The 15159-nt window shown below is 39.8% G+C and overlaps 1 protein-coding gene across 1 annotated transcript in view; it reads left to right on the top strand.

The window, feature by feature from the left end:
- Positions 1-10791, top strand: part of TNFRSF19 (TNF receptor superfamily member 19) — a 59655-nt gene extending 48864 nt beyond the window's left edge. The window contains exons 7-10 of the mRNA XM_054164672.1: positions 5440-5604; positions 6925-7050; positions 7781-7883; positions 10394-10791. Of these exons, the coding sequence (XP_054020647.1) occupies positions 5440-5604; positions 6925-7050; positions 7781-7883; positions 10394-10787 (788 nt within the window). The 3' untranslated portion in view covers positions 10788-10791. The remainder of the gene's footprint in view (positions 1-5439; positions 5605-6924; positions 7051-7780; positions 7884-10393) is intronic.
- The last annotated feature ends 4368 nt before the right edge of the window (positions 10792-15159 follow it).

Raw genomic sequence — 15159 nt, 5'->3', positions numbered from 1 at the left:
GGAGTGCATTTTTCAAAATGTGGTTTGACATGATGAACTTTTGGGTGTAGGCCATGCACGCAAATGGCTTTCCTTTTGCAGATGCTGGGAGACTCTCTCTGTTTACCGCAGTCTCCCAACAGTAATGTTTAATAAAGTCTCTTACCTCTCACTTGAAAGATCAGAAGACAGGCAGTCAGCTGCTCTGTGAAGACTCAAACATACTCAGCACAACATAATAGCCACTGATTCTGGTTCTTGGTGGAACATATTAGACATGCATTATATATATATCTAGTATTGGTGCTATAGGTACAGATATCCTGTTCATAGATAATGCACACGCTTTCTTGATGAGGAGTAGGTAAAGATCCTGCCTTTTGAAATTTGAAATTAGCATAAACATTTTTCAAGCCTTTTTGAAAGGAAGGAGTTTCAAGACTCGTCACATTACCTCGCGTTTTCTGTGGATTGAGAGCACGCATATAGGTAGCCACAGCAATTCAGCTGACAGGCAAGAACTTGTTGAATTATCATAACCTGAGGGTATGTCTGAGCCCTTAATTCGAGTCAAATTAAGGTCGCTACCACTGACTTGGGCCCATCAGCGGAAAGTAATGGCAAAACACCTTTTAGAGTGGGAAAATGTTCTTTTCCTCTCTTATGACCAGAAATGCCAACATTGCAGGAATCAACAGGCTGAGATATTTTTGTATATTATTTTCAATCCTGATTGCAGAAGGTGGCCTTCTGTCCAATGTTACCATGTTACCATGAAGTGGAGTTTTGATTAGCTTTGCTTTGTTTTGCAAACATTCTTTGTATTAACATGGGCACAACGTGGGAAGAAAACTCAAACATAATCCACTGTTCATCCTCCTCAACTTTGGTAATTGTTGTATCATTATTATTACATTTATTATATCCAGGGAAGATGTGTAAAATGTTGTAGGCTCTGGTTTTGCATGGTTAGTCTACTGCAGAAAGCTTTCTCTTAGGTATTCTGATTCCAGTAGTGATGGTTCTGAAAAAGAAAAAAATAGAAGCAGATAAATATTAAGTAAGTGATAAAGGAAGTCTTTTCACATTTTGTGCTCTCTAGTTGCCTGGTGTAATAGTCTGAAAATGCAACTATCCTGTTTGGCAAAAGTTAGAGGTGGTGTGGTTGGGATTCATAGCATAGTATCATAGTATCAGTCAGGGTTGGAAGGGATCACCTAATTCCAACCCCTCTGCCATGGGCAGGGACACCCCACACTAGATCAGGCTGGCCAGAGCCTCATTCAGCCTGGTCTTAAACACCTCCAGGGATGGGGCCTCAACCACCTCCCTGGACAACCTATTCCAGGGCTTCACCATTCTCACAGTGAAGAACAATTTCCTCACGACCAGTCTGAATCTCCCCCTCCAGCTTCATTCCATTCCCCCTAGTCCTATCGCTGCCTGCTATCCTAAGAAGTCCCTCCTCAGCCTTCTTGTAGGCCCCCTTCAGATACTGGAAGGCCACAATTAGATCACCTTGGAGCCTTCTTTTCTCCAGAGTCAGTGTCATCTGAATTACTGCTATTTAACCATCCTGGATTCACAGAAACTCTACCTGCTTTTATGCATATACTGAGATTACATGCACTGTTGGGTAATTGAGGGAAGAATGTGTATTTAGACTCGCTGCTCAAAATTGCAAAAGAGGCAGCTTGGTATTTTGGGTAGTTATTCTTTAGTGCTAGTACATTTCTAGACTATATTGCAACTACTTCTTAAATGTTGGGGTGGGTTGGTTTTTTTAATTGCTGTGATGCATAATGCACACATGCTTTCCAAAATCATAAAGTGGTGTGCACTTTCTCCCTCTTTTCTTCGTGTGTCCCATCCAGTTCACAGTATTTAATTAAATATGTACATTTAATCGTGTAATCATTTAATAGACGTAAAAACAAGTTTAAAGTGCCCCTCCTTGTTTTACTGAAATGGGACCATTAATCTGTGAGCCTGAGAAGACAGTTTATGAAAATGCATGTATGTCTGAGCAGCACTGAAAGCAGAGGTCAGCAGTGCCCAAGGGGACACTTCTACAATAGCATTCCACTTCTGAAACGTTGGCCTCTGCAGGGAAGATCACAATCATTATAATCAGAGCTGCGCTGCCATGGACTGCCCACAGCAGCTATTCCGAAAAGTTCTTTGAAGGTAAAGATGAGTGGTAGACATTCTGAGGAACAGCAATTGCTTTCTTAAGGACATAAAGAAATAATTAACTCAAACAAATCTTAAATAACTAGATGGCTCAAGTATTTCTTTTTATTTTGCATTCCCAGTGTAAAATAAAGCACTGTGTTTCCAGTTTGGTGACTGATGATGGGCAGTAAAGGAGTATTTAATTTATGATTTCCCATAGTATGTAATCACACTTTTTTTTTGTGAGGAAATGAAGAGCCAAAAATATAGCAGCTTTGCCTCCAGTGCTTTTGTTCACTTTTGCTTTAAGGAGTAATTATTATTATTTTTTTTCCTACCAATTATGGAGGCCTAATTTCTGGTAACTTTTTAGTACTTTTAGGTAGGTACATTTGTACAGATGTGTATATGAAACATACTAGTCATGAGGTGTGTGGTGACACGTTGGACTCGATGATCTTTGAGGTCTCTTCCAACCTTAGTGATACTGTGATACTTAAAGATAATCTGATCCATTTTTTATTGTCTTGTTTTTAAACCTTTAGCCAGACTATATTTAACCTCCCAAAGATTAGATCAAGCAGTTACCCCAAACTGAAAACCAGGTATCAAAGCACAGTTCTTGGTCTTCACACCAAAGCCAACACACGTTGCTGTACAGACAGCTTTTTTCAATATAATTTTACTGCTTCTCAGAGAATCATATCCTGTAGCTTTACATACAATGCAGAAATTTCTGCAGTCTGCTAAAACTGTGAAAACTACAGCTGCAAGAACTCCAGAAACAGAGTGAAAAGTTTTCAGTGGAAGATTGTAGTGCTGCTGCCAAAGGCATTAAAGTCATAGCAAAAAGATTATGGCAGTGGTTGCTTTTCCTTTCAAATAGCAATGAAGATCTGGTTCATAAAGTGTTCATAAAACTTAGCACTTTGAGTAATATGAATTGTATAAAATCATAAACAGAGGGACAGGTAATAATTACTTAAGAGGAAAGTACCTGAGCCCCTGAACTGGAATTTTGTTCATATTATCTCTGACACAACTAATAGACTATCTGCTGAAAATTATAACAGTCCAGTACAAGGACAGGCATTCAAGTAGTGTGAGGACCTGGTGCTCAGGGACATGGTTTAGTGTTGACCTTCAATGCTGGCTTGAGGGTTGGACTGAATGATCCAACAGATCCAGAGAGGTGGTTCTGCCACTTAGCTCTGGTGAGATTTCACCTGGAGTATGGTGTCCACCTCTGAAGCACTCAATATAGGAAGGACATGGACCTGATGGAGTCGGTCCAGAGGAAGGCCATGAAAATGATCCAGGGGTTGGAGCACCTCTGCTGTGAGGATAGGCTGAGGGAGCTGGGGTTGTTCAGCCTGGAGAAGGGGAGGCTCTGCGGAGACATAATAGCAGCCTTCCAGTACCTTGAGGAGGGCTATGTGAAGGATGGAGAGAGACTGTTTACAAAGGCCTGAAGTGACAGGATGAAGGGCAATGGCTTCAAACTAGAGAAGAGCAAATATAGATTGGATGTTAGGAACAGGTTCTTTACCATTGCCACCGGTTCACTGAAAAGAGCCTGGCTCCGTCCTCTTTACATCCTCCCTTCAAGGATTCATACACGTTGATGAGATACCCCCTTGAACCTTCTCTTCTCCGGACTGAGCAGTCCCAGCTCTCCGCATTTTCTCACAGGAGAGAAGCTCCAATTCCTCAATCATCTTTGTGGCACTTCATTGGACTCTTTCCAGTAGCCCCACTCTGTCAAATTTGGCAAGTTGAAGGATATAAAAAAGATGTGCTATAAATTTGCTTCCTACACTTTTGATGTGACATAATAGTACAAATTAAAGACAATCTTTAGTCAAGCAGATGTAAGTACAATGATGCCTTTTTTTTTATGCTTTTGTTTTCCTTCACATTGAAATCAGGAAATCAACAACTAAACATTCTTTCCTCTGAACAATAGCCATGATCTGACCTCTCCACTTTGTTTTTAAATATTCCTCTGCTTACTGGCAATTACATTATACTGAAATTTGCACAAACTGTCTTTATTAAACACATTTGTGTGCCTTTTTCTTTCTTCCCTTGGATCCTTTTATTTCTCCCAATTCTGATTACGTGGACCCTTTCTTAGGAATTCTATCCTTTAGGTTTTTAGGTTTTAAACAAGGACTTTCACAAGGAGATAGGCATGTTTAACTTATATAAGTTAATAAAATATGGTTTGTGGGTTGGTTTGGGGGTTTGTTGTTGTGTTTGTTGGTTTTTTTTCCAACTGATATCAGAGAAATATTTACTGTTTCTTGCTTCTCCCAAGTAACATGTGAGAGGATGAGAGGATGCCAGGGGAGGTTCAGATTGGCTATTAGGAAAAGTTTCTTCACCAAAAGTGTTGTCAAGCATTGGAATAGGCTGCCCAGGAAAAGGGTTGAGTCGCCATCCTTAGAGGTATTTGAAAGACTTAGATGTGGTGTTTAGCACTGTGGTTTAGTGGTGGACTTGGCAGTGCTATGTCAACAGTCAAGGGTCTTTTTCAACCTAAATGATGATATGAGATTAGTTTTTAAAGACCATTTGTAACTTAAGGTAGTTTCAATAATTGTAGTTACATTTTTTTGATCCTTTTTCACTTTCCACATATAAGTTAACAATGTTTGTCAAAGCTTGAAACATTGCTTAGGCCTTTATTTATATGGAAATAAAGTAAATGTGCTGAGTTTCTCCTAGAGATACTGGCTCTGTTAAAAAACTTAACTCTGAATACAAAAAAAGAAAGGCAGCACAACTGAAGTCCTAGGTTTGATCCTAGAAATGACCATAGTGTTATGACATGCACAACCAAGTGAAATGCTACCTTTGATAGTGTTTGGACTTCTGTGGGTGTCTCAGTTCCCAGAAATTCTCCTTATGAAAGGAAGTTCATGTATTTGTGACTCCCTCTAGTGGATAGCTTTCTCAACTATGCACTAGGAAATGCTCTCCATATTAAAATCTTCTGACATCATGAAGAATTGAGTGGTCTTTATTTTCATGGTGAAGATCTAATTCCATTCTTGTGGACAGTCAGAATATGTTTGTACATCTCCACGTGTTACCACTCATTTTGCAATATGCTTTAATTTATTGTTTTCTCTTTGTATGTGCAACTTATGTTTATGTATTAGCATCCTCTGATGTTGTTGTTGTTGTTCCTGTGGTGCAAACATCTTCTGTTTCCCAGGTTTTCATTTACATGGCTGTATGTTTTTGATTTGCCTTAATTTTTACTTAATTTTGTTTCAGGTACCACCAAGGTAAACCTTGTCAAGATTCCATCAACTGTTTCCAGTCCTCGAGACACTGCTCTAGCAGCTGTTATATGCAGTGCACTTGCAACAGTGCTCCTGGCTCTTCTTATTCTTTGTGTTATCTATTGTAAGAGGCAGTTTATGGAGAAGAAACCAAGTTGTAAGTTTCCAGTTACTTCTAATACTCATTTACCAGTATTAGTTTTGCAAATCCCTCTCTTGGTAAAAAAAGCTGAATTTCTGCAAGTTTAGCATTGAAGTGAATGTGTTGGCAGAAGGCCAAGACTGCATATCTATACACTTTTGCCAGCTTACAGAATCACCAAGGTTGGAAGACCTCAAAGATCATCAAGTCCAACCTGTCACCACAGACCTCATGACTAAACTATGGCACCAAGTGCCACGTCCAGTACCCCTCTTGAACACCTCCAGGGACAGTGACTCCACCACCTCCCTGGGCAGCCCATTCTCAGTGAAGAACTTTCTTGAGCCTGAACTTTCCCTGGTGCAGCTTGAGACTGTGTCCTCTTGTTCTGGTGCTGATTGCCTGGGAGAAGAGACCAACCCCCTCCTGGCTACAACCACCTTTCAGGTAGTTGTAGACAGCAATAAGGTCTCCCCTGAGCCTCCTCTTCTCCAGGCTAAACAACCCCAGCTCCCTTAGCCTCTCCTCATAGGGTGAGTGCTCGAGGTCTTTCTCCAGCCTCGTTGCCCTTCTCTGGACACCTTCAGTGAGAATATTCTGTGTACATGTCCAGAAATAATCCAGCTGCATTAACTCTGTGCTGTACTCTGCTAGATGCTGAACAGATAAATGTGGACCATAGAGATCCAAGCTGGGATGTCATTATAGAGTTGCAGTGACAATAGGTACCAGCTTGGAGGATCTGCACATCACATGCCACTGTGAAACAACTTAGCTCATCAAGATAATTAATGTGGTCACTATACATAGCAGATCTGTCATTAACAATTTTGGTTTGATGGGCATATTCAAGATTAATTAAATGCCCAAGCCAGTTAGATTTATAGAGTTTCAAAAGTAATCTGTAACAGCTCACAAATGTAATTCAGACATTGTTTATAAATAAACATTTTTCTGACCCTTAACTTAAATAAAGCAAAAGTCAAAAGCACTCTAGTTCCCATTTATAATGAAGTCTGCTCTCTTTGAGATAATTCAAACAAAATCCCAGTGGCTGAAAGCTGAATGTGAAAATTTTCAGATGGGAAATACTGAGAAAACATAATGAAATCATCATCAAAATAAAAGCAGGTATCTCCCTACAAGAGGCTGTAGTTGAACCAGCTGTTCTAGGGCTTGTTACAAAGTGTGTGGTTTGCATTATATGAACCACATGATCATTGTGGATCTTTCAGTTGGAAAACGTATGGAAATGCTGTATAATTTGACATTTGTGCATTCCATGAAGGCAGGAGGCTCTGAACTTATGTATGTTTTTATTCATTTTCTCCAAAGGGTCCCTGAGATCACAAGACATTCACTACAATGGCTCTGAATTGTCCTGTTTTGATAGACCACAGCTTAATGAATATAACCACAGAACTTGCTGCCAGTGCCAGAGAAGCACATCACAGACATGTGGTATGTTAGGTCTACTTAAAAGTGACTTTATGGTATGATGAATGTCCATCTAACACTTGAGTTGCAACATTTAACTTTAACTACAGAACCAACATTGTCAAAATACCCTTTATCCTTGGCTAAGTTACTCAATAAGCACATAGAATTCCCAAGTAGCTGTTTGGTTATGTTTAACTTCTTTTCTGTTTTCATTCCACTGACCCTTCACTTAAAAAATATCTTTAAATGTCTGTCTCACTTCTTTCTGGTAAAAATAGCACTGCATCTGGCTTAAGTTGATCTGAGGGGTTTACCAGACAGCATCTAAGAGCATGATGCCAACTATAAAAGACATTAGGGCCTGAGCAGTTCAAGTCATTGAGACTTTGTGGAGTGGTATCAAAGCAGATGTATTTATGACATTAACAAATACATAAAAGAGCACAGGCTTAAATGCCTGAGTTAGCTCAGAATGTAGTACTTCCTCTCACACGTGTCTAATTGAAAAGTAAATTAATTTACAAAGTAGATATTCATGTGTGGCATCTGTATTGCTCCTGGAGGAGCAGTGTGTCTTTTATAAGTGGCTCCATTTCAAAGTAATACATTAAAGAACACAGTTTTTGCAATAGGAGATCTCTTTCCTCAATCCATATATTATAATGTAACTGGCAAATTAATACTCAAGGCTGAAAGAGTACAGAGACTAGGTTTATACAGAGGTTTAACACTGTTAATTTCTGCTCCTTAGGACCAGTTCACCTGATTCCATCGCTGTGTTGCGATGAAACCTGTAGCATGGAGCACAGCAGTCACAGTTGTGCTTTCCACTCCCAGACTACACTTAATGAAAGGTAACTTAGTTTTCTCTATGTCTGTCAAACGTTAAATATTTCTTATGTAGTCAAATGAAGATACCGTAGCTGTTTGAAATGGACTGAACGATTTTGAACAGTAACCTCTTCTGCTGTGGCTTAGCAAGGTGCTGCATAAACCTGGGGTGAAGTGGCATGAGGTTTTCTTTCTTTAGAAGCTCTTGATAACTGTGTGATTTGGAAAAGTTACTATTGCTTAATTTCTACCACATTGTAACTGTTAGTTCCTGCTGATCAACTGAATAAAAATAGAGTTGGATGGTGACCTTCAGAGTTTCCCTTTTACAGACTGTAACACAGGATGTATTTATTTCTTTTAGCTAGAATTATTTTCCATACAAGGTTTAAATAGGTCTCCTGCTGGTTTGTTTTTATGGTCAAATGTAACTAAAAATGTAAAGGCAGCTTCTTCATAGGTATTGTTTATGCAAGGTGACTTAGGAGTGACCTAAGTACAAGATAAAAATGACCTAAATTTTGTAAAATTACTTGTTCAAATGCCAACAAGCTTGGGTCACCCTTTTATACCACCGAGGCTGACAAATGGAGGGTTGTGTACTTTATGAGGAATCTTCTGGTTAAAGCTTTAAAAATAAATGTCACATCCATGCTGCGTGGACATCAAAGATACTGTGGTTCCTTCCAGTAGAAATAGTTCGCTTCAATTTCCTTTGCCAAAATAGTGTATTTCCTTCAATTGTGGTGCAATGTCCTGACTTTTGGCCTCATCTATTAAAATGCTTTGTGTGTACATCAAAGCTATTAAAGCATCTTGTTCTGGAAGTACGTAAGGCTAATCTGTGACAGGCTGTGTTAATGGAGGATGGGTCTTGTCACGCGAATTGTCGCTGTGTATCAGATTTAATACAGCCTAGCCTTTACAGTTTTATACATCTGTAGGCAATCTTTGGAAACCAAACTGTATTAAACCCCCCAAATGTATATATTTGGTTTTTACTTTTACATACCAAAATGTTACTGGATTTTCAGCAAAGACCTGTATAGTACACTCAGACCTGTCGGTATCATCGTGCACCTTCAATCCGTTTGAGATAGTAATACTGAGTTTCTACTTCCACTTTCTTCCATTTTCCCATAAACTAAAAATCATTCATTTGGGAATTAAAAATCCTTGTCCTTTGTTCAGTAAGGACAAGTGCAGAGTCCTGCATCTGGAGAGGCATAACACCGGGAACCAGTACAGACTAGGGGTCATCCTGCTGGAAAGCAGCTCTGTGGAGAAAGGCCTTAGAGTCCTAGTAGACAGCAATGTGCCCTTGTGGCCAAGAGGGCCAACGGCATCCTGGGGTGCATCGACAAAAGTGTGTCCAGCATGTCTAGGGAGGTTCTCTTCCCCCTCTACTCAGCCCTGGTTAGTCCACACCTGGAATACTGTGTCCGGTTTTGGGCTCCCCAGTTCAAGAGAGACAGGGATCTGATGGAGAGAGACCAGTGGAGAGCTACAAAGATGACTGCAGGACTTGAACATCTCTCCTACGAAAAAAAGACTGAGAGAACTGGGGCTGTTTAGTCTTGAGAAGACTTGAGAGGGATCTTATCAACATCTATATATATTTGAGGGATGGGTGTCAAGATGAAGGTGATAGTCTTTTTTTGGTGGTGTCCAGTGATAGGACAAAGAACAGTAGGTACAAGCTAGAACACAGGAGGTTCCACATCAACATGAGGAGGCACTTCTTTATGGTGAGGGTGACAGAACACTGGAACAGGGTGCCCAGAGATGTTGTGGACTCTCTTTCCCTGGAGACTTCAAAGCTCCCCTGGATGTGTTCCTGTGCAGCCCACATTAGGTGATTCTGCTTTGGGGGTGGAGGAGGTTGACTCAGTTATCTCTGGAGGTCCCTTCCAACCCCTAACATTCTGTGAATTCTGTGATTAATATTCCACGTGGAAGAGAATACAAGAAAAATTTGTTTTCACACTTTGCAGGCTAGACAGGCAAACTGAAAAATCCAGAGTGAATGCATGTTCCATATGAAATCAGAGAGGTTGAAGGAGTCATCTTGTCTATTCTCTTTTCCCAGTCTGAACTCTATGTCTGTTAGATTCTGCAGTCCTCTCAAACGTATTTCTTGCTGCAGTTTAAGCTTATTACGTCTTGATTTTAGTGCTCCTATTATGCATTGAGAACAAATTCATTCCTCTTTGTATCTGAACAGTACTATCATGTTGATTATCATGTTTCTGTTTTCCAGATGATAAACAGCCCCAGCTGTAGTTCATGTTTTCTAAACAGTGTGAAAGGCTCTAAACATCCTCTTTACGTTTAGTAGTGTTCTCCACTGCTTTCTTCATTTCCAAATGAGAAACAAACTTTTTTGTACAGGGTACCTCTAGACAGTTAACTTAATATAACCCTGTTAAACTGTCCTGAAATACTAATAGTTATTAATTAATGACAATAATTACAATATTGATAATGTATTCTGGAATGCTTTTGAATCCATGTGATTTTTATCCTTTTGCAGGGCTTCTGATTCTGTTGGAGAAATGATTCCTGCCTTTCTTGGTTCTCTTTCGCACTCTACCTGCGCAGACATTTCAGATGCTTGGCCTCTGATGCAAAACACAGCTTGCTGTGACAGTGTTTCTTTCTGTGGATCATATTCAGAACTGGCTGCAGGATCTGCAAAGCCCTGCACTCCTGAGACTGAAAATCCAGCCACTGTTGAGTTGGATAATAACCACGCTCTAAGTGAAGTACTTATTTCAGTGAAGTCTCTTGAAGGGAACAATGCAAACTCCTTTGAAATCCCGAAATGTAGAACATGCTTAGCAGGTTCCTCACTTCAGAACTCAGTGGCTGCTGAAACCCAGCTGAAGATGAAGCCTAATGAAACAGCAGATGACTCTACAGACTGATGTAAAGAGGTAAAAAGCATAACTGCAAAGACTCAAGAGTGTGTACTCAAGGCCCGTAGGGCTAGAGTGAAAAAAAGTTGTGGGGTTATGTTCTTCCATAGGTTGCATCTAGCTATTGCTGAAATAAATTAGAACTGTAAAGAGATCCAGCACTTTCACAGTTTGAAATAACTGACTGAATTTGAAAGGTGTAATTAATCAAACTGTAATATTGAGAGAATGTGAACCAGCATACAGGGGTAAGTCTCAGCAGTAATCAGGGTGTTCCCATTACATTTCCACAGAAAAGACAAATCAGTGTAATAGCCTTATGACCAAACTCTTATGTAAAGCTGGTCCCTATTTATGAGGGGAAGAACTGAGGCCTTGACTTTGCTCATTGTAAACAAAGCTTAATAGATATGCAAGTGTTAGTCCAAAAATATTTGCAAAGCCTTTTCTGTGAAGTTCCTACAGCAGCAACTGAAACAGAAGAGAGATTTTCAAATGCTTCCTAACGTCATTCATATTCCTATGTCATAAAACATTCCATACGTTTGACCAGAAAATATAATGTGATCTGTAAAAGTTCAGACAAAATGCAGGTCTGAGGTCAAAATGAGATGAGGAGATAAGCACTGTAACCATCACAAAAAGTCACTTTGCTACTGCTTCATCGTATCTATTTTAATATTAGCTGTGGTCTGTGGTTTTAAACTGGCATATTCTACTATGGGAAGTGACTTGGACCATCAATTAGCCAACCTGTGAAAGGATCCCAAAGTATGGCATGTGTATTGCTGTTATTACTCAAGATTTGTGCAGGCTGTGGCTGGAAAGCTGCAGTAGCCTCCTGTGCACGTACACAGAGGCAGGAACAGAAGCAGTTGCCACTAATACTAATAATACACCAAATTTAATTAATAAAACTATGCTATCTGTAATTATAATTTTTTTTGGTCATCTGCAGAAATAAAACTACCTTCCTTTGATCCTCTTCCATTTGGTTTGCCTGCCATTTTCATACCATTCTTAAATGAGAAGTAGAAAGTCGTTAAATTTGACAAGATAATAATATAGTCTGAGAATACTGAAGTGCAGTAGTTAACTCTTCATAAATCAAGCCTTATTTTTTTAGCTGATGGTTTCAACAGTGTTTTCCAGATGAAAGGAACCACAGAATTTCAAAATGCCACTATAAAAATTAACTTACATTTCACCCTACTTGTTACTATATATAAATTGTAGATTTTATGACTGAGTCATGTGTGTGTGTGTGTAGAAATCCCTTCTGTCATTTAAAACACCTGTATTCTTTAGTGGCTTTTTATTGTCATGTATTAACATTCAGAATTGTGTATCATTCTGAATAAGCAAGATGGTTTCAGTGGTTAGGTTTGGGTTTGTTTTTTTTGGGGGGGTGGGGGTTGGATTGGGTTGGGTTTGGTTTGGCTTTTTTTCTTTAACAGACCTTGCTGATCGATTTAGTACAATTTGTCCCTATTCATACTCCACACTGCATCATTATGTATGCAGCTGTTGATGGAGACATTTCGGGGACAGGCCTACCTGAGATGTCTTTTTGGGCTTAATTCTCACCAACTGCACAAATACATGAAAATTATGTCCTCTCAGTCTACCTGAGTTTCTTCAGTTTGCCCTTCATCTTTCCTATCTCCTCGGAATACTTGGGGAGGATGCTCTTGCAGAACATCCACGGGGCCATACGTTCATTGTATTGAAAAGTAAATAATAATGTAATAAAACCAGGAGGCTGAACATTTTCATTTCTGTGCCCATAAATATAAGGGTTTTTAATGAATATTTTAACACAGGTATAGTCTTCAGGTTTAGGTGAATGGTTACAACAAGCAGTAAGCATAGCTGTATATTTCTAGTGTTCAGTCAAGTGTAGAAGTGCACACAGAGTTTATGTAACCACTGTCTGTCACTTTCTTTTAGGAAGCCAAGCTAATTCACTCCACACTAAAGCTGAACGCTTCCCTGATGCTCCTCTGCTGTTCCTCATCAAGCATAGTCTGGTCTTCAATGTTGCATGGTTTCAATATCAGCTGGAATAAAAGAAAAGAAGAGGCATCATTTCACACCTTCCGAGCATCTGCATCTGAGCCATAACAGCTGTAAAGCGAAACTTCAAGGAGCATTCTGAGAGAACCATGACAATGGATTTATTACCTTTTGCATCTCTTTTAACAAGAGCAACTTTTTATTCCCTCAGATTCTCAAAAACTCCATTAGAGTGTACATATAAATACACCAAGACATACAAATACTTCAGTGTGTTTAGGTGGCTATCTTCAATACCACTACACTTGTCAGAAGGTGTGAGACAAGCCAGTTATTCTGCTTGCAGATTTATGCATGCATTTGGATTTCTATTTGGCTGGTTCTAATTTTAACTCAGTTTCCTGCTGTTGAAGGACATATAAAAAAAAATAAGCATTTCTATTTATGCAAGGGTCAGCTATTGATCCTCTGAAGCTTTTATTATATATTCCATTATAGTCAATAAGCTAGTTGGAGGAGGTACAGAACTTGCATGTTCCAATAGCTATGATTGAAGTCCTCTCCATCCAATTATGACATTTGTGGGAGGGGGGCACTGTTCTGTTAAGTATAGCAGGAGATTAGCTTTAAATTAGATTTAGTTTCATGAAAGTCAGACACATAGATAGGGAAGTTGTCTTGAATTGGTAGTCTCAGTATTGGAATACAGCACTTGTTATAGCATGTTATTTTTTGGATGTTGAAACAAATGTAATCAGCTGGCACAGCAAAAACTATAGCAGGTGTGCCATGCAAGTAGTCATACAATGAGACTATTACTAATAGGTTTTAGTAATGCATTCTTTACCAGGGTCCAGCTCCGTGGTCACCTGGCTTATCAATTTAGTTGGTCTTTTCATTTATGTCACTCTGCCCTGCTCACTGTAGAGTGTCTAAATCCATTTCTTCCCCCCTACAAAATATAAAAATTAATTAATAATTATTATTTTTTAAGAAAATACCTCTGAACTGACTCCTCAGAGCTGCCTCTATGCCTTTGCCCTCATTGCTGTTAAGATTTTTTTTAAATGTTGGTTTTTTCACTCTTCAGTTAATTCCACCACATCCTATTTGTTCTGCAGCCAGTTTTAGCCCTAGAATAAGTTTTCACTTTTATGAGCAATCCCAGTAGCCTCTACTGATGCATTACACTCTACAGGCTTAAACTTGTCAGTGATGGACTCTAGCAATTATCCTCTAAAGTACACAGTGTGCCTTGACAAAAGCAAAGCAATCAGCAAAACAGATGCAAATTTGCAATAAACCTTACTCATCTTTCCACACGTGGTTTGTGTGGCAATAGGAGTGCTGGGACAGTATTCATATTCTATCACACAAAAAGGCTTTTGCTTTGAAGTACCCAGCAGAAGGTTGCACCTGCACAAGAATAGCTCAAGCCAGTATAGGCAGCCAAACCAGTAAGACACTTCAGATAAAACCAGTGGGATTATTCATGTGTGCAAAAATCATGGATAACACTTATCAAATTCAAACCAAAGAAAGTGAAGAAGTTATAGAAGTTTTGTTGTGTTTTGGGTTTTTTTAAGCAGTACACTGCCCTGTGTACTTAAGCCCTGTACACTGCACTGGTTAGGCCACACCTTGAGTTCTGTGTCCAGTTCTGGGCCCCTCAGTTTAGGAACGATGTTGAGTTGCTGGAACGTGTCCAGAGAAGGGCAACGAAGTTGGTGAGGGGTTTGGAGCACAAGCCCTATGAAGAGAGGCTGAGGGAGCTGGGGTTGCGTAGTCTGGAGAAGAGGAGGCTCAGAGGAGACCTTCTTGCTCTCTACAACTACCTGAAGGGAGGTTGTAGCCAGGTGGGGGTTGGTCTCTTCTCCCAGGCAACCAGCACCAGAGCAGGAGGACACGGTCTCAAGCTGTGCCAGGGGAGGTTCAGACTGGAGGTTCAGACTGGATGTTAGGAAGAAATTCTTCACAGAGAGAGTGATTGCCCTTTGGAATGTGCTGCCCGGGGAGGTGGTGGAGTCACCAGCATTGGAGGTGTTCAGGAGGAGACTTGATGGGGTGCTTGCTGCCATGGTTTAGTTGATTAGGTGGTGTTGGATGATAGGTTGGACGCGATGATCTCGAAGGTCTCTTCCAACCTGGTTTATTCTATTCTATAACCACCATTTAGTCCCTGCAGAATAATACACAGTTACACAGGTAGTAGAATAACTCAGCTAAGTACTTTTGAAGTATATATGCAGTAATAGCCTAGAATGATGTCTTTGGATAGTTTCATGCATTTAAGAAGTGACAAAAGGTTGTTTTCCACTACGTGTGCATGAGAAGGTGTGTGCTTTGTTGTATCTACTTTGTAAAT

The sequence above is a fragment of the Dryobates pubescens genome, chromosome 10 (assembly GCF_014839835.1).
Source record: "Dryobates pubescens isolate bDryPub1 chromosome 10, bDryPub1.pri, whole genome shotgun sequence".
Classification (NCBI taxonomy): Eukaryota; Metazoa; Chordata; class Aves; order Piciformes; family Picidae; genus Dryobates; species Dryobates pubescens.
Note: the sequence above shows the minus strand (reverse complement) of the source record. Positions and strands in the feature narration are given on the sequence as shown.